Here is a 24567-nt window from a genome sequence, read left to right as displayed (position 1 = left end):
ACCATGTTGATGATTTAACATGGGGTGATGACTGGGACCATGTTGATGATTTAACATGGTGATGACTGGGACCATGATGATGATTTAACATGGGGTGATGACTGGGACCATGATGATGATTTAACATGGTGTGATGACTGGGACCATGTTGACATACAGTGCATGTATGTTGTGGCAGGCAACTGTTGAATTCAACAGTTGTAGGATTTCTCTTCTCTTTACTGATATCACATGTGCTGGTTGGTTTGTCTCAACTTGACAAGGTGGAAACAAGCCGATTTTGTCACACACACAGACACACACACATAGATGAGAAATAGAATGATGCACAGATTGAAAGAGATAAAGACTTGTATCATTCTATTTTATTGCAAAAAATAAAATAAAGTTCATGTAGCTTCCTCCCTGCATTCTTACAATGGATGCCACACACACACCACATACATACCACATACACACCACACACACACCAGCCGGGACGAAATGAACTTATAAAAAAACTTATAGGAACTTATAAGGCAAATCCTTATTATAGAAACTTATACCCATAAAAGGGTATAAGAGTTGTCAGGATTTTAAATGCAAATGAGGTAAAACTTATTAGGAAAATATAGGGATAGGCAAAAAAAAACTTATATGTTTTCCATTAGCTGCTATAAGTTTTGATTGGAATCCTTATAAGTTCATATGAGAACTGAGCAGACAGTCCTTATAAGTTTTGCCTCATTTGCATTTAAAATCCTGACATTTATAGGGATTTGGTATAAGTTCCTATAATGGAATCCTTATAAGTTCTTATAAGAACCGATATTAAATCCCCATAAATGTCAGTATTTTACATGCAAATGAGATAAAACTTATAAGGAATGCCTGTTTAGTTCTTATAAGAACTTAGGATTCAAATCAAAACTTATAATGGGGAAATAAAGAAAACCTATAATTATAAGTACTTTCCCTATAATTGCATTGCATAGAAAACTCAAAATTCTGGACATGCACATATCAAACTCAGTCAAAGGCATAATGTTAAAGTCAATATTTTATTCTCCTTATGAAATAAAAAAAATTTAAACTCATTAGTCATCTGTAATATAAACTGTTTCTATTTGTTCTTTCTTCACCCCTGTTTAACTAATAAGAGTGTACGAGAAATATGCACCTGTGCTTCTGCACACCACATTGCATTAAAGCTCTTTTTGTTGCATTAAATTACATTTTCCCAAAATCACAAACACTGGCACCGAGTCGGGTAACGCCTTGTAAAGAAAGAAGCTTTTGGTCACAGTTTGTAGAGAAAGATTTGAACTTTTATCCCATAGAAAGGGGTGGATCTCTCAATTTCATGTCCTTGGCACAGAATTAGGTAGGAAATAAAGCTTCACAAGCTTGACTGCACATTTGAAGGGGTGGATCTGGCATTTCCTTGGCACAGAATAAGGCAGGAAATCAGCTGCACAAACTTGTGTACGTTGAAATGGGTGGGTCTCCATTGTCCTTAAGAATAAGTTTTGCTGATAAGTTTCTACCGTTTCTATGACGGCTTACTTGTGCCAAAACCTAGGGTTATCGTTTTCACGTTTTGCCTCGTTTTCGGTCACAGTAGTCGGATTTTAAGAGTCCGCACTGAGAGGCTTCAACGCCCGGCAAACACTATTTCTAAAATATCTTTTAATAGAAGGCCTTATCGAGCAAGTAATTCGACGGGAAGATGCATGTCACTGTTTTCTGCAATAGCGCTATCCTAAACGTTGTTTTGGGTATCTTAGAAAAGAATAATCGACCCTGAAAACTTTCTAAACGAAGCTGTTCGTAGCAGACGGACTTTTGATCGGCTGTGGTCTCACACTTTCACAGATATCTTTCAATATAATTCCTTATTCGACAAGTTGTCAGGCAGACAGCTGTACTTCATATTTGTTTCCACTACCACACTCATCCATTTGCTTAAAAGTGTATTAGGGAAGGACAATCGATCCGAAAATGTTCGAACCGAGAGAGGAAAAATGGCGGCCGGTCGGACATGTGCAAAAGGTCCGACGACTAGCAGACGGATCTACTTTTCTCGGAAACTATCAAAGCGATCGGGCTCATATTTTGTTTAGTCGTGACCTCCAATGACCTCTACACTTTAACGATGGTTTCGTTGACCTTTGACCTTTTTCAAGGTCACAGGTCAGCGTCAAAGGAAAAATTAGACATTTTATATCTTTGACAAAGTTCATCGGATGTGATTGAAACTTTGTAGGATTATTCTTTACATCAAAGTATTTACATCTGTAGCCTTTTACGAACGTTATCAGAAAAACAAGGGAGATAACTAGCCTTTTCTGTTCGGCAACACACAACTTAACGTTGGGCTTTTCTCGGAAACTATAAAAGTGACCGGGCTCAAATTTTATGTGAACGTGACTCATTGTGTTGTGAATAGCAATTTCTTCCTGTCCATCTGATGCCTCATATAATATTCAGAACTGCGAAAGTGACTCGATCGAGCGTTTGCTCTTCTTGTTAGTTTTGGCACTAGTAAGCCGTCAGGAAGCGAGCCAAAACTGAAAATTAGACATTAACACTTGAAAATTAGTTATTAACACTAGAAAATTAGTAATTAACACGTGAAAATTAGTAATTTTCCCGTCAGAATTGTAATTTTCTCGTGAAAATTAGTAACTTTCATGGGTTAATTACTAATTTTTAGTTTTGGCGCTAGTAAGCCGTCATTCGTTTCTTAGAAACTTATCAGCTAAACTTATAGCAAAACTTATTCTTATGCCTTATACAAAACTTATAAGAAATGTAGTTTCTTATAAGTTCCTATAAGTTTTCTACAAGTTCATTTCGTAAGGGACTACATTCAGAGCAACATCACCACAAATCACAGCTTCTTACACACAGGCTGAGCTTGGGGTGCGGTTGTCATGGTGACAGCGAGTGTTCACTGTCAGCACTATGTCTTGCTACAAACACATGGCGCACAGTCACACCTGGATGAAGACGTACACAGGTAGAGCTACAGGTAAGGTGTCACACCTTGATGAAGACACAGGTAGAGCTACAGGTGAGGCGTGTGTCTCTGAACTGAATGCTCTGGTGATGAGCCACCACACAGCATCTGGAAAACGAGGGAAACAGTTTCCAGCACAGCTTGATGTCTGACAGTAAAGTGCAGTCACATCTAGTTGCTATCCAACATATCATTCAATATTGTGCAGCACGGCTTGATGTCTGACAGTAAAGTGCAGTCACATCTAGTTGCTATCCAACGTATCATTCAATATGTATAAGTTACAGCTCCGTCCATCCATGGTATCAGCAAGCAAATTAACACAACAACCTACAGCAATTGCTACTCCTAGGTTAAGCTTTACAGGGAGGTAATCATTAACAACCTACAGTGATCGCTACTCCTATGTTGAGCTTTACAGGGAGGTAATCATCAACAACCTACAGTGATCGCTACTCCTAGGTTGAGCTTTACAGGGAGGTAATCATCAACAACCTACAGTGATCGCTACTCCTAGGTTGAGCTTTACAGGGAGGTAATCATTAACAACCTACAGTGATCGCTACTCCTATGTTGAGCTTTACAGAGAGGTAATCATCAACAACCTACAGTGATCGCTACTCCTAGGTTAAGCTTTACAGGGAGGTAATCATTAACAACCTACAGTGATCGCTACTCCTATGTTGAGCTTTACAGAGAGGTAATCATTAACAACCTACAGTGATCGCTACTCCTAGGTTGAGCTTTACAGAGAGGTAATCATCAACAACCTACAGTGATCGCTACTCCTATGTTGAGCTTTACAGAGGTAATCATCAACAACCTACAGTGATCGCTACTCCTATGTTGAGCTTTACAGGGAGGTAATCATTAACAACCTACAGTGATCGCTACTCCTATGTTGAGCTTTACAGAGAGGCAATCATTAACAACCTACAGTGATCGCTACTCCTAGGTTCAGCTTTACAGAGGCAATCATAAACAACCTACAGTGATCGCTACTCCTATGTTGAGCTTTACAGGGAGGTAATCATTAACAACCTACAGTGATCGCTACTCCTATGTTGAGCTTTACAGGGAGGTAATCATTAACAATCTACAGTGATCGCTACTCCTATGTTGAGCTTTACAGGGAGGTAATCATTAACAACCTACAGTGATCGCTACTCCTATGTTGAGCTTTACAGAGAGGCAATCATCAACAACCTACAGTGATCGCTACTCCTATGTTGAGCTTTACAGAGGCAATCATCAACAACCTACAGTGATCGCTACTCCTATGTTGAGCTTTACAGGGAGGTAATCATTAACAACCTACAGTGATCGCTACTCCTAGGTTCAGCTTTACAGAGGCAATCATTAACAACCTACAGTGATCGCTACTCCTAGGTTCAGCTTTACAGAGGCAATCATTAACAACCTACAGTGATCGCTACTCCTATGTTGAGCTTTACAGAGAGGTAATCATTAACAACCTACAGTGATCGCTACTCCTAGGTTGAGCTTTACAGGGAGGTAATCATTAACAACCTACAGGGAGGTAATCATTAAAGGGAAAGGGAGGTAATCATTAAAGGGAGGCAATCATTACAGGGAGGTAATGTTGAAGCGCTGTGGACATGGACAAGTCTGGGCAATAGTTAGGTTAGAGGAGCGTGAAATCTACACGTTATGTATTCTTATTGTCGTAATGGTGTTTGTGTGTGTGTGTGTGTGGTGTGATTGCTGTACGTCTTGTACACGGTGAACATTGTTAGTGACAGCTGTGCACAGTGCTAGCAGTGCTGTACATGTCTTGTACACCGTGAACATGGTTAGTGACAGCTGTGCACAGTGCTAGCAGTGCTGTACATGTCTTGTACACCGTGAACATGGTTAGTGACAGCTGTGCACAGTGCTAGCAGTGCTGTACATGTCTTGTACACCGTGAACATGGTTAGTGACAGCTGTGCACAGTGCTAGCAGTGCTGTACATGTCTTGTACACCGTGAACATGGTTAGTGACAGCTGTGCACAGTGCTAGCAGTGCTGCCTTGTACATGGTGAACATTGTTAGTGACAGCTGTGCACAGTGCTAGCAGTGCTGTACATGTCTTGTACATGGTGAACATGGTTAGTGACAGCGGTGCACAGTGCTAGCAGTGCTGTACATGTCTTGTACATGGTGAACATTGTTAGTGACAGCGGTGCACAGTGCTAGCAGTGCTGTACATGGTGAACATTGTTAGTGACAGCGGTGCACAGTGCTAGCAGTGCTGTACATGGTGAACATTGTTAGTGACAGCTGTGCACAGTGCTAGCAGTGCTGTACATGTCTTGTACATGGTGAACATGGTTAGTGACAGCTGTGCACAGTGCTAGCAGTGCTGTACATGTCTTGTACATGGTGAACATTGCTAGTGACAGCTGTGCACAGTGCTAGCACTGCTGTACATGTCTTGTACATGGTGAACATGGTTAGTGACAGCTGTGCACAGTGCTAGCAGTGCTGTACATGTCTTGTACACCGTGAACATTGTTAGTGACAGCTGTGCACAGTGCTAGCAGTGCTGTACATGTCTTGTACATGGTGAACATTGTTAGTGACAGCTGTGCACAGTGCTAGCAGTGCTGTACATGTCTTGTACATGGTGAACATGGTTAGTGACAGCTGTGCACAGTGCTAGCAGTGCTGTACATGTCTTGTACATGGTGAACATGGTTAGTGACAGCGGTGCACAGTGCTAGCAGTGCTGTACATGTCTTGTACACCGTGAACATGGTTAGTGACAGCTGTGCACAGTGCTAGCAGTGCTGCCTTGTACATGGTGAACATTGTTAGTGACAGCGGTGCACAGTGCTAGCAGTGCTGTACATGTCTTGTACATGGTGAACATGGTTAGTGACAGCTGTGCACAGTGCTAGCAGTGCTGCCTTGTACATGGTGAACATTGTTAGTGACAGCGGTGCACAGTGCTAGCAGTGCTGTACATGGTGAACATTGTTAGTGACAGCGGTGCACAGTGCTAGCAGTGCTGTACATGGTGAACATTGTCAGTGACAGCTGTGCACAGTGCTAGCAGCTAGTGCTGCCTTGTACATGGTGAACATTGTTAGTGACAGCGGTGCACAGTGCTAGCAGTGCTGTACATGGTGAACATTGTCAGTGACAGCGGTGCACAGTGCTAGCAGCTAGTGCTGCCTTGTACATGGTGAACATTGTTAGTGACAGCGGTGCACAGTGCTAGCAGTGCTGTACATGGTGAACATTGTTAGTGACAGCTGTGCACAGTGCTAGCAGTGCTGCCTTGTACATGGTGAACATTGTTAGTGACAGCGGTGCACAGTGCTAGCAGTGCTGTACATGGTGAACATTGTTAGTGACAGCGGTGCACAGTGCTAGCAGTGCTGCCTTGTACATGGTGAACATTGTTAGTGACAGCGGTGCACAGTGCTAGCAGTGCTGCCTTGTACATGGTGAACATTGTTAGTGACAGCGGTGCACAGTGCTAGCAGTGCTGTACATGGTGAACATTGTTAGTGACAGCGGTGCACAGTGCTAGCAGTGCTGCCTTGTACATGGTGAACATTGTTAGTGACAGCGGTGCACAGTGCTAGCAGTGCTGTACATGGTGAACATTGTTAGTGACAGCTGTGCACAGTGCTAGCAGTGCTGCCTTGTACATGGTGAACATTGTTAGTGACAGCGGTGCACAGTGCTAGCAGTGCTGCCTTGTACATGGTGAACATTGTTAGTGACAGCGGTGCACAGTGCTAGCAGTGCTGTACATGGTGAACATTGTTAGTGACAGCTGTGCACAGTGCTAGCAGTGCTGTACATGTCTTGTACATGGTGAACATTGTTAGTGACAGCGGTGCACAGTGCTAGCAGTGCTGTACATGGTGAACATTGTTAGTGACAGCGGTGCACAGTGCTAGCAGCGCTGTACATGGTGAACATTGTTAGTGACAGCGGTGCACAGTGCTAGCAGCGCTGTACATGGTGAACATTGTTAGTGACAGCGGTGCACAGTGCTAGCAGTGCTGTACATGGTGAACATTGTTAGTGACAGCGGTGCACAGTGCTAGCAGTGCTGTACATGGTGAACATTGTTAGTGACAGCGGTGCACAGTGCTAGCAGCGCTGTACATGGTGAACATTGTTAGTGACAGCGGTGCACAGTGCTAGCAGTGCTGCCTTGTACATGGTGAACATTGTTAGTGACAGCGGTGCACAGTGCTAGCAGTGCTGTACATGGTGAACATTGTTAGTGACAGCGGTGCACAGTGCTAGCAGTGCTGCCTTGTACATGGTGAACATTGTTAGTGACAGCGGTGCACAGTGCTAGCAGTGCTGTACATGGTGAACATTGTTAGTGACAGCGGTGCACAGTGCTAGCAGTGCTGTACATGGTGAACATTGTTAGTGACAGCGGTGCACAGTGCTAGCAGTGCTGTACATGGTGAACATTGTTAGTGACAGCGGTGCACAGTGCTAGCAGTGCTGTACATGGTGAACATTGTTAGTGACAGCGGTGCACAGTGCTAGCAGTGCTGTACATGGTGAACATTGTTAGTGACAGCGGTGCACAGTGCTAGCAGTGCTGTACATGGTGAACATTGTTAGTGACAGCGGTGCACAGTGCTAGCAGTGCTGTACATGGTGAACATTGTTAGTGACAGCGGTGCACAGTGCTAGCAGTGCTGTACATGGTGAACATTGTTAGTGACAGCGGTGCACAGTGCTAGCAGTGCTGCCTTGTCAGATGTACACTTTCTATGTAAAATGTGTGTTGTCATTTTGTTGGCTTTGTGCACATAGTGGGCATCATCAGTTTACTGTGTGTCAGATAAATAAAACAGCCACAAGTTGCCCTCTTCATCTGCACCATTCGGGGTTTGTGATTGGATAGTGACAAGTATAATGCTTGTCTTGTCTAAATATCGGACCCTATAGTGCTACGCTGAAAACACAATAGCTGTTTAAAGCAGCCTGCAGTGTCGGTGTATATTGAGCTCTCCCCAGCTCTGCCCTGTTTCTATCTGATGCACAACACATCTGATCATTGCCACATGTACCAGTGTTGGCTGCCCTGTTTCTCTCCATATCACTCACTCACACACAGTCAAAGTAATGAGCACTGCAGTATCTCATCACATTCACACAGAGTAATTCTGTTGCAACCACACAGAGGTACACTATGCAACACACACACTGACACACACTGACACAAACACACACATGCACGCACACACACAGACCTACACACAGACCTACACACAGCGAGGGGTGTTGCAGGGTGAAGCAGAGCAGTGGTGGCCGCACTATCTCTTGATGGCCACGATGTTGCACCTGGAACACAAACAGCACCTGTGTGTTGATCTCGTTTTACACACACTGTTTTACACCTACTGTTTTACACCTAGTGTTTCACACCTACTATTTTGAACACGATGTTGCACCCCCAACACAGAGGGGCAAGTGTGTGTGACACCTGGTGTTGGCAAACCGGTAGCCTGGCTGCCATGGCTTGGTGGCTTGAGTTTAGGTATAGAACGGTGCTCTCATTATGTGTACAACTTTCAGTGTGGGCAAACCGGTAGCCTGGCTGCCATGGCTTGGTGGTTTGAGTTCAGTAAAACGGTGCTCTCATTAGGACTGGGTGGCCGAGTGGTAACGCACTTGCGCTCGGAATCGAGAGGTTGCGTGTTCGACCCTGGGTCAGGCCGCTATTTTCTCCCCCCTTTCCTAACCTAGATGGTGGGTTCAAGTGCTAGTCTTTCGGATGAGACGAAAAACTGAGGTCCCTTCGTGTACACTATATTGGGGTGTGCACGTTAAAGATCCCACGATTGACAAAAGGGTCTTTCCTGGCAAAATTGTATAGGCATAGATAAAAATGTCCATCAAATACCCGTGTGACTTGGAATAAAGGCCGCAAAAGGTGAACATTCGCCTAACAGGCTTGAGGTTTGCTGGTCGATGTGAATGCGTGATATATTGTGTAAAAAATTCCATCTCACACGGCATAAAGCGCTTTGAACTTCGGATAAGGCGCTATATAAATAAAGAGAATAATAATTATGTGTACAACTTTCAGTGTGGGCAAACCGGTAGCCTGGCTGCCATGGCTTGGTGGTTTGAGTTCAGTAGAACGGTGCTCTCATTATGTGTACAACTCTCAGTGTGGGCAAACCGGTAGCCTAGCTGCCATGGCTTGGTGGTTTGAGTTCAGTAGAACGGTGCTCTCATTATGTGTACAACTCACAGTGTGGGCAAACCGGTAGCCTGGCTGCCATGGCTTGGTGGTTTGAGTTCAGTAGAACGGTGCTCACATTATGTGTACAACTCTCAGTGTGGGCAAACCGGTAGCCTAGCTGCCATGGCTTGGTGGTTTGAGTTTAGGTAGAACGGTGCTCTCATTATGTGTACAACTCTCAGTGTGGGCAAACCGGTAGCCTGGCTGCCATGGCTTGGTGGTTTGAGTTTAGGTAGAACGGTGCTCTCATTATGTGTACAACTCACAGTGTGGGCAAACCGGTAGCCTGGCTGCCATGGCTTGGTGGTTTGAGTTCAGTAGAACGGTGCTCACATTATGTGTACAACTCACAGTGTGGGCAAACCGGTAGCCTAGCTGCCATGGCTTGGTGGTTTGAGTTTAGGTAGAACGGTGCTCTCATTATGTGTACAACTCACAGTGTGGGCAAACCGGTAGCCTAGCTGCCATGGCTTGGTGGTTTGAGTTCAGTAGAACGGTGCTCTCATTATGTGTACAACTCACAGTGTGGGCAAACCGGTAGCCTGGCTGCCATGGCTTGGTGGTTTGAGTTCAGTAGAACGGTGCTCTCATTATGTGTACAACTCTCAGTGTGTGACACAAGGAACTAGCAGACAGTGTTAAATGTGTAATGTGTCAAGGGATTGGCTCTCTGATTGTACGTAGCATGATGACGGAGACCAATCTTACTGCTTTAGTAGGCTGTCCTGTACACACTAAGGGGGTAAGGTGTTGCCAGGTCTGAGAGATCACAAAATGTTCCAACCTTTCCGACCAGACGCAGCCGGGATTTGAACCCCAAGCCTTCCACACGGAAGAAGGGCGTCTTAACCACAATGCTATAGCGCCTGTGCTGTATAACGTAGACCTGGTCAGATGAGTGGAGTTTGACAGGGGAGGGAATGTGTTGACACTTGACTACTTCTTCTTCTTCTTCTGCGTTTGTGGGCTGAAACTCCCACGTACACTCGTGTTTTTGCACGAGTGGATTTTTACGTTTATGACCGTTTTTACCCCGCCATTTAGGCAGCCATACGCTGCTTTCGGAGGAAGCATGCTGGTTATTTTTGTGTTTCTATAACCCACCGAACTCTGACATGGACTACAGGATCTTTTCTGTGCGCACTTGATCTTGTGCTTGCGTGTACACACGAAGGGGTATAAGGCACAAGCAGGTGTGCACATAAGTTGACCTGAGAGATCGGAAAAATCTCCACCTTAACCCACCATGCACGGCCGGGATTCAAACCCACGACCTTCCGCTTTGGAGGCCGGCGTCTTACCACCAAGCCATTACGCCCGTCGACAGTTGACTACAAAGCACAGAGGTTGTGCTGTTGTTAGTGTACTACTGTGTAGCACGATGACACGATGACACAATCACACAATGAACTCCACTTAGCAAGACAGTTATTCAGCACACAATTCAATGTACCCAAACTGAAACAATCATTCCCGTGTCATTTCATTCAAACTTTCTCAACAACAACAAACAAGTCGCGTAAGGCAAAATTACTACATTTAGTCAAGCTGTGGAACTCACAGAATGAAACTGAACGTAGTCCGCCGCTAGTGCAAAAGGCAGTGAAAGTGACGAGCCTGTTTGGCGCGGAAGCGGTTGCGCTGTGCTTCATAGCACGCTTTACTGTACCTCTCTTCGTTTTAACTTTCTGAGCGTGTTTTTAATCCAAACATATCATTTCTATATGTTTTTGGAATCAGGAACCGACAAGGAATTAGATGAAAGTGTTTTAAAATTGATTTCGAAAATTTAATTTTGATCATAATTTTTATATTTTTAATTTTCAGAGCTTGTTTTTAATCCAAATATAACATATTTATATGTTTTTGGAATCAGGAAATGATGAAGAATAAGATGAACGTAAATTTGGATCGTTTTATAAAAAAAAATTTTTTTTAACAATTTTCAGATTTTTAATGACCAAAGTCATTAATTAATTTTTAAGCCACCAAGCTGAAATGCAATACCGAAGTCCGGCCTTCGTCGAAGATTGCTTGGCCAAAATTTCAATCAATTTGAAAAATGAGGGTGTGACAGTGCCGCCTCAACTTTTACAAAAAGCCGGATATGACGTCATCAAAGACATTTATCGAAAAAAAGAAAAAAACATCCGGGGATATCATTCCCAGGAACTCTCATGAACAATTTCATAAAGATCGGTCCAGTAGTTTACTCTGAATCGCTCTACACACACACACGCACAGACAGACAGACACACATACACCACGACCCTCGTCTCTATTCCCCCTCTACGTTAAAACATTTAGTCAAAACTTGAAATCTTTGATCCAAACATTGTGCAAGATAGCACACAATGAGTGCCTTCATTGGCACAGGAAGTTTGAATGACATGACACGGGAAGTTTGAATGACATGACACGGGAACTGGTAACAAAATGAGGACAGTGTGTGATATCAATCAATCAATCAATATTGGGACTGGGTGGCCGAGTGGTAACGCACTTGCGCTCGGAAGCGAGAGGTTGCGTGTTCGACCCTGGGTCAGGCCGCAATTTTCTCCCCCCTTTCCTAACCTAGGTGGTGGGTTCAAGTGCTAGTCTTTCGGATGAGACGAAAAACCGAGGTCCCTTCGTGTACACTACATTGGGGTGTGCACGTTAAAGATCCCACGATTGACAAAAGGGTCTTTCCTGGCAAAATTGTATAGGCATAGATAAAAATGTCCACCAAATACCCGTTCGACTTGGAATAAAGGCCGTGAAAGGTGAATGCTCGCCTAATAGGCTACTGAGCTTTACTGGCCGATGTGAATGCGTTATATATTGTGTGTAAAAAATGTCTGTTTGTCTGTCTGTCTGTAAAAAATTCCATTTGAAACGGCAGAAATTAATATGTAAGCGCCTAGGGCTATATCTAGATTAGGCGCATAAAAATGATCACAATAATAATAATAATAATAATATGAGGCTTATATCGCGCGTATTCCGTGGGTACAGTTCTAAGCGCAGGGATTTATTTATTTTTTTATTTTTTTATTTGATGCAATTCATATTGCGCACATATTTAAGGCGCAGGGATTTATTTATGCCGTGTGAGGTGGAATTTTTTTTTACGCTGGGTGGCCGAGTGGTAACGCACTTGCGCTCGGAAGCGAGAGGTTGCGTGTTCAGGCCTGGGTCAGGCCGCAATTTTCTCCCCCCTTTCCTAACCTAGGTGGTGGGTTCAAGTGCTAGTCTTTCGGATGAGACGAAAAACCGAGGTCCCTTCGTGTACACTACATTGGGGTGTGCACGTTAAAGATCCCACGATTGACAAAAGGGTCTTTCCTGGCAAAATTGTATAGGCATAGATAAAAATGTCCACCAAATACCCGTGTGACTTGAAATAAAGTGTAAAAAAATTCCATCTCACACGGCATTAAGTCTCAGGGCTTGGAAACATGAATACACGCATGCAGGAAAAAATTTAAAAAATGGGTAGCGCCGTATACTGTATGGCAGCTCGCTTTCCCCAGGGAGAAAGCAGCCCGAATTTCTGTGAGGTTACCCTCATGGACTATATAAAATCTTATCTTATCTTACACAATACATCACGCATTCACATCGGCCAGCAGATCGCAGCCATTTCGGCGCATATCCTACTTTTCACGGCCTATTATTCCAAGTCACACGGGTATTTTGGTGGACATTTTTATCTATGCCTATACAATTTTGCCAGGAAAGACCCTTTTGTCAATCGTGGGATCTTTAATGTGCACACCCCAATGAAGTGTACACGAAGCTTATTATGACTGAAAACTGGTAACAAAATGAGGACAATGATATCATGCAGCGTGTTGGTCTCCAGCTTATTATGACTGGTAACAAAATGAGGACAATGATATCCAGCTTATTATGACTGAAAACTGGTAACAAAATGAGGACAATGATATCATGCCGCGTGTTGGTCTCCAGCTTATTATGACTGGTAACAAAGTGAGGACAATGATATCATGCCGCGTGTTGGTCTCCAGCTTATTATGACTGGTAACAAAATGAGGACAATGATATCATGCCGCGTGTTGGTCTCCAGCTTATTATGACTGGTAACAAAGTGAGGACAATGATATCATGCCGCGTGTTGGTCTCCAGCTTATTATGACTGGTAACAAAGTGAGGACAATGATATCATGCCGCGTGTTGGTCTCCAGCTTATTATGACTGGTAACAAAGTGAGGACAATGATATCATGCCGCGTGTTGGTCTCCAGCTTATTATGACTGGTAACAAAGTGAGGACAATGATATCATGCCGCGTGTTGGTCTCCAGCTTATTATGACTGGTAACAAAGTGAGGACAATGATATCATGCCGCGTGTTGGTCTCCAGCTTATTATGACTGGTAACAAAGTGAGGACAATGATATCATGCCGCGTGTTGGTCTCCAGCTTATTATGACTGGTAACAAAGTGAGGACAATGATATCATGCCGCATGTTGGTCTCCAGCTTATTATGACTGGTAACAAAGTGAGGACAATGATATCATGCCGCGTGTTGGTCTCCAGCTTATTATGACTGGTAACAAAATGAGGACAATGATATCATGCCGCGTGTTGGTCTCCAGCTTATTATGACTGGTAACAAAGTGAGGACAATGATATCATGCCGCGTGTTGGTCTCCAGTTTATTATGACTGGTAACAAAGTGAGGACAATGATATCATGCAGCGTGTTGGTCTCCAGCTTATTATGACTGGTAACAAAGTGAGGACAGTGATATCATGCCGCGTGTTGGTCTCCAGCTTATTATGACTGGTAACAAAGTGAGGACAGTGATATCATGCCGCGTGTTGGTCTCCAGTGTATTATGACTGGTAACAAAGTGAGGACAATGATATCATGCCGCGTGTTGGTCTCCAGCTTATTATGACTGGTAACAAAGTGAGGACAATGATATCATGCAGCGTGTTGGTCTCCAGCTTATTATGACTGGTAACAAAGTGAGGACGATGATATCATGCTTATTATGACTGGTAACAAAGTGAGGACAATGATATCATGCTTATTATGACTGGTAACAAAGTGAGGACAATGATATCATGCTTATTATGACTGGTAACAAAGTGAGGACAGTGATATCATGCTTATTGTGACTGGTAACAAAGTGAGGACAATGATATCATGCTTATTATGACTGGTAACAAAGTGAGGACAATGATATCATGCTTATTATGACTGGTAACAAAGTGAGGACAATGATATCATGCTTATTATGACTGGTAACAAAGTGAGGACAGTGATATCATGCTTATTATGACTGGTAACAAAGTGAGGACAATGATATCATGCTTATTATGACTGGTAACAAAGTGAGGACAATGATATCATGCTTCTTATGACTGGTAACAAAGTGAGGACAGTGATATCATGCCGCGTGTTGGTCCCCAGCTTATTATGACTGGTAACAAAGTGAGGACGATGATATCCAGCTTATTATGACTGGTAACAAAGTGAGGACAATGATATCCAGCTTATTATGACTGGTAACAAAGTGAGGACAATGATATCCAGCTTATTATGACTGGTAACAAAGTGAGGACAATGATATCCAGCTTATTATGACTGGTAACAAAGTGAGGACAATGATATGCCGCGTGTTGGTCTCCAGCTTATTATGACTGGTAACAAAGTGAGGACAATGATATCATGCCGCGTGTTGGTCTCCAGCTTATTATGACTGGTAACAAAGTGAGGACAATGATATGCCGCGTGTTGGTCTCCAGCTTATTATGACTGGTAACAAAGTGAGGACAATGATATCATGCCGCGTGTTGGTCTCCAGCTTATTATGACTGGTAACAAAGTGAGGACAATGATATCATGCCGCGTGTCGGTCTCCAGCTTATTATGACTGGTAACAAAGTAAGGACAATGATATCATGCCGCGTGTTGGTCTCCAGCTTATTATGACTGGTAACAAAGTGAGGACAGTGATATCATGCCGCGTGTTGGTCTCCAGCTTATTATGACTGGTAACCAAGTGAGGACAATGATATCATGCCGCGTGTTGGTCTCCAGCTTATTATGACTGGTAACAAAGTGAGGACAGTGATATCATGCCGCGTGTTGGTCTCCAGCTTATTATGACTGGTAACAAAGTGAGGACGATGATATCATGCCGCGTGTTGGTCTCCATTGTTGTACACTAGCTTGAAGCCTCTGTAGTAAACTTAGCAAACTGTGATTGCACCAAATGTCCCAACCTAATACATCCCCTGACAACAAGCCACCAAACATCCCCTGACAACAAGCCACCAAACATCCCCTGACAACAAGCCACCAAACATCGCCTGACAACAAGCCACCATACATCCCCTGACAACAAGCCACCATACATCCCCTGACAACAAGCCACCATACATCCCCTGACAACAAGCCACCAAACATCCCCTGACAACAAGCCACCATACATCCCCTGACAACAAGCCACCATACATCCCCTGACAACAAGCCACCATACATCCCCTGACAACAAGCCACCATACATCCCCTGACAACAAGCCACCAAACATCCCCTGACAACAAGCCACCATACATCCCCTGACAACAAGCCACCATACATCCCCTGACAACAAGCCACCATACATCCCCTGACAACAAGCCACCATACATCCCCTGACAACAAGCCACCATACATCCCCTGACAACAAGCCACCATACATCCCCTGACAACAAGCCACCATACATCCCCTGACAACAAGCCACCATACATCCCCTGACAACAAGCCACCAAACATCGCCTGACAACAAGCCACCAAACATCTCATGGTACCTGGCTAGTGACCTGACAACAAGCCACCAAACATCGCGTGGTACCTGGCTAGTGACCTGACAACAAGCCACCAAACATCGCATGGTACCTGGCTAGTGACCTGACAACAAGCCACCAAACATCTCATGGTACCTGGCTAGTGACCTGACAACAAGCCACCAAACATCTCATGGTACCCGGCTAGTGACCTGACAACAAGCCACCAAACATCTCATGGTACCTGGCAAGTGACCTGACAACAAGCCACCAAACATCGCATGGTACCTGGCTAGTGACCTGACAACAAGCCACCAAACATCGCATGGTACCTGGCTAGTGACCTGACAACAAGCCACCAAACATCTCATGGTACCTGGCAAGTGACCTGACAACAAGCCACCAAACATCGCATGGTACCCGGCTAGTGACCTGACAACAAGCCACCAAACATCTCATGGTACCTGGCTAGTGACCTGACAACAAGCCACCAAACATCGCATGGTACCTGGCTAGTGGCCTGACAACAAGCCACCAAACATCGCATGGTACCCGGCTAGTGACCTGACAACAAGCCACCAAACATCTCATGGTACCTGGCAAGTGACCTGACAACAAGCCACCAAACATCGCGTGGTACCTGGCTAGTGACCTGACAACAAGCCACCAAACATCGCATGGTACCTGGCTAGTGACCTGACAACAAGCCACCAAACATCTCATGGTACCTGGCTAGTGACCTGACAACAAGCCACCAAACATCGCATGGTACCTGGCTAGTGACCTGACAACAAGCCACCAAACATCTCATGGTACCTGGCTAGTGACCTGACAACAAGCCACCAAACATCGCATGGTACCTGGCTAGTGACCTGACAACAAGCCACCAAACATCGCATGGTACCTGGCTAGTGACCTGACAACAAGCCACCAAACATCGCATGGTACCTGGCTAGTGACCTGACAACAAGCCACCAAACATCGCATGGTACCTGGCTAGTGACCTGACAACAAGCCACCAAACATCGCATGGTACCTGGCTAGTGACCTGACAACAAGCCACCAAACATCTCATGGTACCTGGCTAGTGACCTGACAACAAGCCACCAAACATCTCATGGTACCTGGCTAGTGACCTGACAACAAGCCACCAAACATCGCATGGTACCTGGCTAGTGACCTGACAACAAGCCACCAAACATCGCATGGTACCTGGCTAGTGACCTGACAACAAGCCACCAAACATTGCATGGTACCTGGCTAGTGACCTGACAACAAGCCACCAAACATTGCATGGTACCTGGCTAGTGACCTGACAACAAGCCACCAAACATCGCATGGATCCTGGCTAGTGACCTGACAACAAGCCACCAAACATCGCATGGTACCTGGCTAGTGACCTGACAACAAGCCACCAAACATCTCATGGTACCTGGCTAGTGGCCTGACAACAAGCCACCAAACATCACATGGTACCTGGCTAGTGACCTGACAACAAGCCACCAAACATCGCATGGTACCTGGCTAGTGACCTGACAACAAGCCACCAAACATCGCATGGTACCTGGCTAGTGACCTGACAACAAGCCACCAAACATCTCATGGTACCTGGCTAGTGACCTGACAACAAGCCACCAAACATCGCATGGTACCTGGCTAGTGGCCTGACAACAAGCCACCAAACATCGCATGGTACCTGGCTAGTGACCTGACAACAAGCCACCAAACATCGCATGGTACATGGCTAGTGACCTGACAACAAGCCACCAAACATCGCATGGTACCTGGCTAGTGGCCTGACAACAAGCCACCAAACATCTCATGGTACATGGCTAGTGACCTGACAACAAGCCACCAAACATCTCATGGTACCTGGCTAGTGACCTGACAACAAGCCACCAAACATCGCATGGTACCTGGCTAGTGACCTGACAACAAGCCACCAAACATCGCATGGTACCTGGCTAGTGACCTGACAACAAGCCACCAAACATCGCATGGTACCTGGCTAGTGGCCTGACAACAAGCCACCAAACATCTCATGGTACCTGGCTAGTGACCTGACAACAAGCCACCAAACATCTCATGGTACATGGCTAGTGACCTGACAACAAGCCACCAAACATCACATGGTACCTGGCTAGTGACCTGACAACAAGCCACCAAAGATCTTTCTTTCTTTATTTGGTGTTTAACATCGTTTTCAACAACGAAGGTTATATCGCGACGGGGAAAGGGGGGGAGATGGGATAGAGCCTCTTGTCAATTGTTTCTTGTTCACAAAAGCACTAATCAAAAATTTGCTCCAGGGGCTTGCAACGTAGTACAATATATTAGCTTACTGGGAGAATGCAAGTTTCCAGTACAAAGGACTTAACATTTCTTACATACTGCTTGACTAAAATCTTTACAAAATTTGACTATATTCTATACAAGAAACACTTAACAAGGGTAAAAGGAGAAACAGAATCTGTTAGTCGCCTCTTACGACATGCTGGGGAGCATCGGGTAAATTCTTCCCCCTAACCCGCGGGGGGTGCCACCAAAGATCTTATGGTACCTGACAACAAGCCACCAAATATCGCATGGTACCCGGCTAGTTTCCTGAATTAGGTCAATATGTTGCCAGTGAACAATACAAGGGAGACAAGCAGTGAGCCGTATAAGAAAGCTTAGCTTGTGTGACTCTAGTTAGTCAGTTAGTTAGGTGTTTTTTTATCATTCATACAATCTATTAAGCTTTCGGGGACCCATGCAAGTTTGCTCCAAGCAGAGAGCGATATAAGGGAGACAAGCAGTGACCACTCACCCCAAGTTTCCACGTCCACTCCAGGGTCCCGGTGTGAGACAGATCAACACGCTCTTCTCCTGCCTCAGCACCGCCACACGCACCGGTCTCTGTTACACGTCAACATCATTGTTGTCATCATCACCACCACACGCACCGGTCTCTGTTACACGTCAACATCATTGTTGTCATCATCACCACCACACGCACCGGTCTCTGTTACACGTCAACATCATTGTTGTCATCATCACCGCCACACGCACCGGTCTCTGTTACACGTCAACATCATTGTTGTCATCATCACCATCAACATCATTGTTGTCATCATCACCATCAACATCATTGTTGTCATCATCACCATCAACATCATTGTTGTCATCATCATCGTCGTCGTCGACAACGTCGTCGTTGTCGTCATCGTCATCATCCCCCCTTGTAACACACCCCAGTTAGGGGGAGGTCTTAACTGGGGGTGTTACAAGGGGGAGGTCTTAATTGAGGGGTGTTACAAGGGGGGAGGTGTTAACTGGGGGTGTTACAAGGGGGGAGGTCTTAACTGAGGGGTGTTACAAGGGGGAGGTCTGAACTGAGGGGTGTTACAAGGGGGAGGTCTTAACTGAGGGGTGTTACAAGGGGGGGAGGTCTTAACTGAGGGGTGTTACAAGGGGGGAGGTCTTAACTGGGGGTGTTACAAGGGGGGAGGTCTGAACTGAGGGGTGTTACAAGGGGGGAGGTCTCAACTGAGGGGTGTTACAAGGGGGGAGGTCTGAACTGAGGGGTGTTACAAGGGGGGAGGTCTCAACTGAGGGGTGTTACAAGGGGGGAGGTCTGAACTGAGGGGTGTTACAAGGGGGGAGGTCTCAACTGAGGGGTGTTACAAGGGGGGAGGTCTGAACTGAGGGGTGTTACAAGGGGGGAGGTCTCAACTGAGGGGTGTTACAAGGGGGAGGTCTCAACTGAGGGGTGTTACAAGGGGGGAGGTCTTAACTGAGGGGTGTTACAAGGGGGGAGGTCTCAACTGAGGGGTGTTACAAGGGGGAGGTCTCAACTGAGGGGTGTTACAAGGGGGGAGGTCTTAACTGAGGGGTGTTACAAGGGGGGGATGTCTCAACTGAGGGGTGTTACAAGGGGGAAGGTGTTAACTTGGGGTGTTACAAGGGGGAAGTCTCAACTGAGGGGTGTTACAAGGGGGGAGGTCTTAACTGGGGGGTGTTACAAGGGAGGAGGTCTTAACTTGGGGTGTTACAAGGGGGAGGTCTCAACTGAGGGGTGTTACAAGGGGGGAGGTCTTAACTGAGGGGTGTTACAAGGGGGGAGGTCTTAACTGAGGGGTGTTACAAGGGGGAGGTCTTAACTGAGGGGTGTTACAAGGGGGGAGATCTTAACTGAGGGGTGTTACAAGGGGGGAGATCTTAACTTGGGGTGTTACAAGGGGGAGGTCTCAACTGAGGGGTGTTACAAGGGGGGAGGTCTTAACTGAGGGGTGTTACAAGGGGGGAGGTCTTAACTGAGGGGTGTTACAAGGGGGGAGGTCTTAACTGGGGGTGTTACAAGGGGGGAGGTCTCAACTGAGGGGTGTTACAAGGGGGGAGGTCTCAACTGAGGGTGTTACAAGGGGGGAGGTCTCAACTGAGGGGTGTTACAAGGGGGAGGTCTCAACTGGGGGTGTTACAAGGGGGGAGATCTTAACTGAGGGGTGTTACAAGGGGGGAGGTCTTAACTGAGGGGTGTTACAAGGGGGGAGGTCTTAACTGGGGGTGTTACAAGGGGGGAGGTCTTAACTGGGGGTGTTACAAGGGGGGAGGTCTCAACTGAGGGGTGTTACAAGGGGGGAGATCTTAACTGGGGGTGTTACAAGGGGGGAGGTCTTAACTGGGGGTGTTACAAGGGGGAGGTCTCAACTGAGGGGTGTTACAAGGGGGAGGTCTTAACTGAGGGGTGTTACAAGGGGGAGGTCTCAACTGAGGGGTGTTACAAGGGGGAGGTCTCAACTGAGGGGTGTTACAAGGGGGAGGTCTTAACTGAGGGGTGTTACAAGGGGGAGGTCTCAACTGAGGGGTGTTACAAGGGGGGAGGTCTTAACTGAGGGGTGTTACAAGGGGGGAGGTCTCAACTGAGGGGTGTTACAAGGGGGGAGATCTCAACTGAGGGGTGTTACAAGGGGGGAGGTCTCAACTGAGGGGTGTTACAAGGGGGGAGGTCTTAACTGAGGGGTGTTACAAGGGGGGAGATCCCAACTGAGGGGTGTTACAAGGGGGGAGATCTTAACTTGGGGTGTTACAATGGGGGAGATCTTAACTTGGGGTGTTACAAGGGGGGAGGTCTCAACTGAGGGGTGTTACAAGGGGGGAGATCTTAACTTGGGGTGTTACAAGGGGGGAGGTCTCAACTGAGGGGTGTTACAAGGGGGAGGTCTCAACTGAGGGGTGTTACAAGGGGGAGGTCTTAACTTGGGGTGTTACAAGGGGGGAGGTCTCAACTGAGGGGTGTTACAAGGGGGGAGATCTTAACTTGGGGTGTTACAAGGGGGGAGGTCTCAACTGAGGGGTGTTACAAGGGGGGAGGTCTCAACTGAGGGGTGTTACAAGGGGGGAGATCTTAACTTGGGGTGTTACAAGGGGGGAGGTCTCAACTGGGGGTGTTACAAGGGGGAGGTCTCAACTGGGGGGGTGTTACAAGGGGGAGGTGTTAACTGGGGGTGTTACAAGGGAGGAGGTCTTAACTGGGGGTGTTACAAGGGGGAGGTCTTAACTGGGGGTGTTACAAGGGGGAGGTCTTAACTGGGGGTGTTACAAGGGAGGAGGTCTTAACTGGGGGTGTTACAAGGGGGAGGTGTTAACTGGGGGTGTTACAAGGGGGAGGTCTTAACTGGGGGTGTTACAAGGGGGGAGGTCTTAACTGGGGGTGTTACAAGGGGGAGGTCTCAACTGGGGGGTGTTACAAGGGGGAGGTGTTAACTGGGGGGTGGTGCAACACTACTAACAGGTAACACTCACCATGCAACACTACTGACAGGTAACACTCACCCCCACGCTGTGATGAACCAGCTCCCCGATCTGTTTTAGACCAGTGAAGTTGTGAGAGGTGACGGAGCCAAACTCCACGATCTCATCCCCCACCTGTAGACCCTGTAACAACACAGCCATCATCACTACACAGGTACACACACAGGTACACACAAGTTGTGAGAGGTGACGGAGCCAAACTCCACAATCTCATCCCCCACCTGTAGGCCAGTAACAACACAGCCATCATCACTACACACCTACACACACAGGTTTGATGGAGACAAACTCACACCCCTTATCACCCACCAGTAGGCCTGTAACAACACAGCCATCATCACTACACACCGACACACACAGGTTTGATGGAGACAAACTCACACCCCTGATCACCCACCTGTAGGCCTGTAACAACACAGCCATCATCACTACACACCTACACACACAGGTTTGATGGAGACAAACTCACACCCCTTATCACCCACCAGTAGGCCTGTAACAACACAGCCATCATCACTACACACCTACACATACAGGTTTGATGGAGACAAACTCACACCCCTTATCACCCACCAGAAGGCCTGTAACAACACAGCCATCATCACTACACACCTACACACACAGGTTTGATGGAGACAAACTCACACCCCTTATCACCCACCAGTAGGCCTGTAACAACACAGCCATCATGACTACACACCTACACACACAGGTTTGATGGAGACAAACTCACACCCCTGATCACCCACCTGTAGGCCTGTAACAACACAGCCATCATCACTACACACCTACACACACAGGTTTGATGGAGACAAACTCACACCCCTTATCACCCACCAGTAGGCCTGTAACAACACAGCCATCATCACTACACACCTACACATACAGGTTTGATGGAGACAAACTCACACCCCTTATCACCCACCAGAAGGCCTGTAACAACACAGCCATCATCACTACACACCTACACACACAGGTTTGATGGAGACAAACTCACACCCCTGATCACCCACCTGTAGGCCTGTAACAACACAGCCATCATGACTTGTGTTACACATACTTACACACACAGGTACACACACACAGACACTTTCTGTTTTGTTATAACGTTTCAAAGAGATCAAGACTTGTAACAAGATTTGAAGCAACGAGTGTAAAGAGACATGAGAAATTGAGATTTAGAACCTACAGTTTTACTGTCATCGACCTCAATGTAAATGGTTTCAAAGACAGAGACCACCGTGTAAATGGTTTCAAAGACAGAGACCACGGTGTAAAAAGGTCAAAAGAAACAAACTTGCATCAAGTGGTTACACCGTCACATAGGTTGAAGGGACGTTAAAGCCAACAACTAACCAACACAATAGTTACAACATGCACACACACAATAGTTACAACATGCACACACACAATAGTTACAACATGCACACAATAGTTACAACATGCATGTCTAAACGTCGGCTTGTAGTCAGACCACTTGTTTGGTCGGTCCGAGGGGAGATCACTGTCTTCTGTTTCATCTTTATTGGCAGAGGCCGCAAGGCGGAGGTTGAGAGGTGGCGTCATCTTTATTGGCAGAGGCCGCAATGCGGAGGTTGAGAGGTGACGTCATCATTTTGTTAGTGCAAAAGTTCACACGATCGCTGACAGGGAGCCGATGTTGTTAACGTAACTTTTAGAATGCAATTCAGGGCCCCAATGCGCGTCACAATTTCAAGCAATCAGGTCATACTTGCATGTGACATCAAAAGTAAACTTTGCGTCGCCTTTCTTCCAGTTTTAAGCATGTGCCTTTTCTTTGAAGTGTTTTAAGACTTTATGCCGTGCCATTTGTGATTGCTGGATGTGACTAATATGGGTCAACGTTATGTGCAGAATCAGAGACAGTATCCATGCCCCAACCCTGTGGCATATAAAAGATCTTAGTCCTTCTGTCAGAAGCACTGGCATCTGACAACACTGGAAGCTGACAACACTGGCACCTGATAACACTGGCATCTGTTAACACTGGCATCTGACAACACTGGCATCTGACAACACTGGCATCTGACAACACTGGCATCTGATAACACTGGCATCTGACAGCACTGGCATCTGACAACACTGGCACCTGATAACACTGGCATCTGACAACACTGGCATCTGACAACACTGGCATCTGACAGCACTGGCATCTGACAACACTGGCATCTGATAACACTGGCATCTGATAACACTGGCATCTGATAACACTGGCATCTGACAGCACTGGCATCTGACAACACTGGCATCTGACAACACTGGCATCTGACAGCACTGGCATCTGACAACACTGGCATCTGACAACACTGGCATCTGACAACACTGGCATCTGACAGCACTGGCATCTGACAACATTGGCATCTGACAACACTGGCATCTGACAACACTGGCATCTGACAACACTGGCATCTGACAACACTGGCATCTGACAACACTGGCATCTGACAACACTGGCATCTGACAACACTGGCATCTGACAACACCTAAACACACACACACAATGAGGTAGTGCACGTCTTGTTGCGTCTAGCTTTCCACAGAAAAGTAGCGACCAAAACTTGCAGCAATGGGGTAGTGCAAGTCTTGTTGCGGCTACCTTTCCACAGAAAAGTAGCGACCAAAACTTGCAGCAATGAGGTAGTGCAAGTCTTGTTGCGGCTAGCTTTCCACAGAAAAGTAGCGACCAAAACTTGCAGCAATGGAGTAGTGCAAGTCTTGTTGCGGCTA

The 24567-nt window shown here is 46.2% G+C and overlaps 1 protein-coding gene across 7 annotated transcripts in view; it reads right to left on the bottom strand.

The window, feature by feature from the left end:
* Nucleotides 1-2269: 2269 nt before the first annotated feature.
* LOC138974324 (26S proteasome non-ATPase regulatory subunit 9-like) overlaps nt 2270-24567 on the bottom strand; it is a 28613-nt gene continuing 6315 nt past the window's right edge. Inside the window, exons 4-7 of one of the 7 annotated variants that reach the window (XM_070347043.1) lie at nt 21841-21942; nt 18836-18924; nt 8263-8333; nt 2270-3109 (exon numbers count right to left, since the gene is read on the bottom strand). In XM_070347043.1, the coding sequence (XP_070203144.1) occupies nt 8306-8333; nt 18836-18924; nt 21841-21942 (219 nt within the window). In that variant the 3' untranslated portion in view covers nt 2270-3109; nt 8263-8305. Of the gene's footprint in view, nt 3110-8254; nt 8334-18831; nt 19084-21840; nt 21943-24567 lie in introns of those variants that run through there. The other 6 variants (XM_070347041.1, XR_011458401.1, XM_070347040.1 and 3 more) reach the window with 6 other exon arrangements.

This window comes from Littorina saxatilis, linkage group LG8, assembly GCF_037325665.1.
Source record: "Littorina saxatilis isolate snail1 linkage group LG8, US_GU_Lsax_2.0, whole genome shotgun sequence".
Lineage (NCBI taxonomy): Eukaryota > Metazoa > Mollusca > Gastropoda > Littorinimorpha > Littorinidae > Littorina > Littorina saxatilis.
This window is presented reverse-complemented; position numbering and strand designations above follow the sequence as displayed.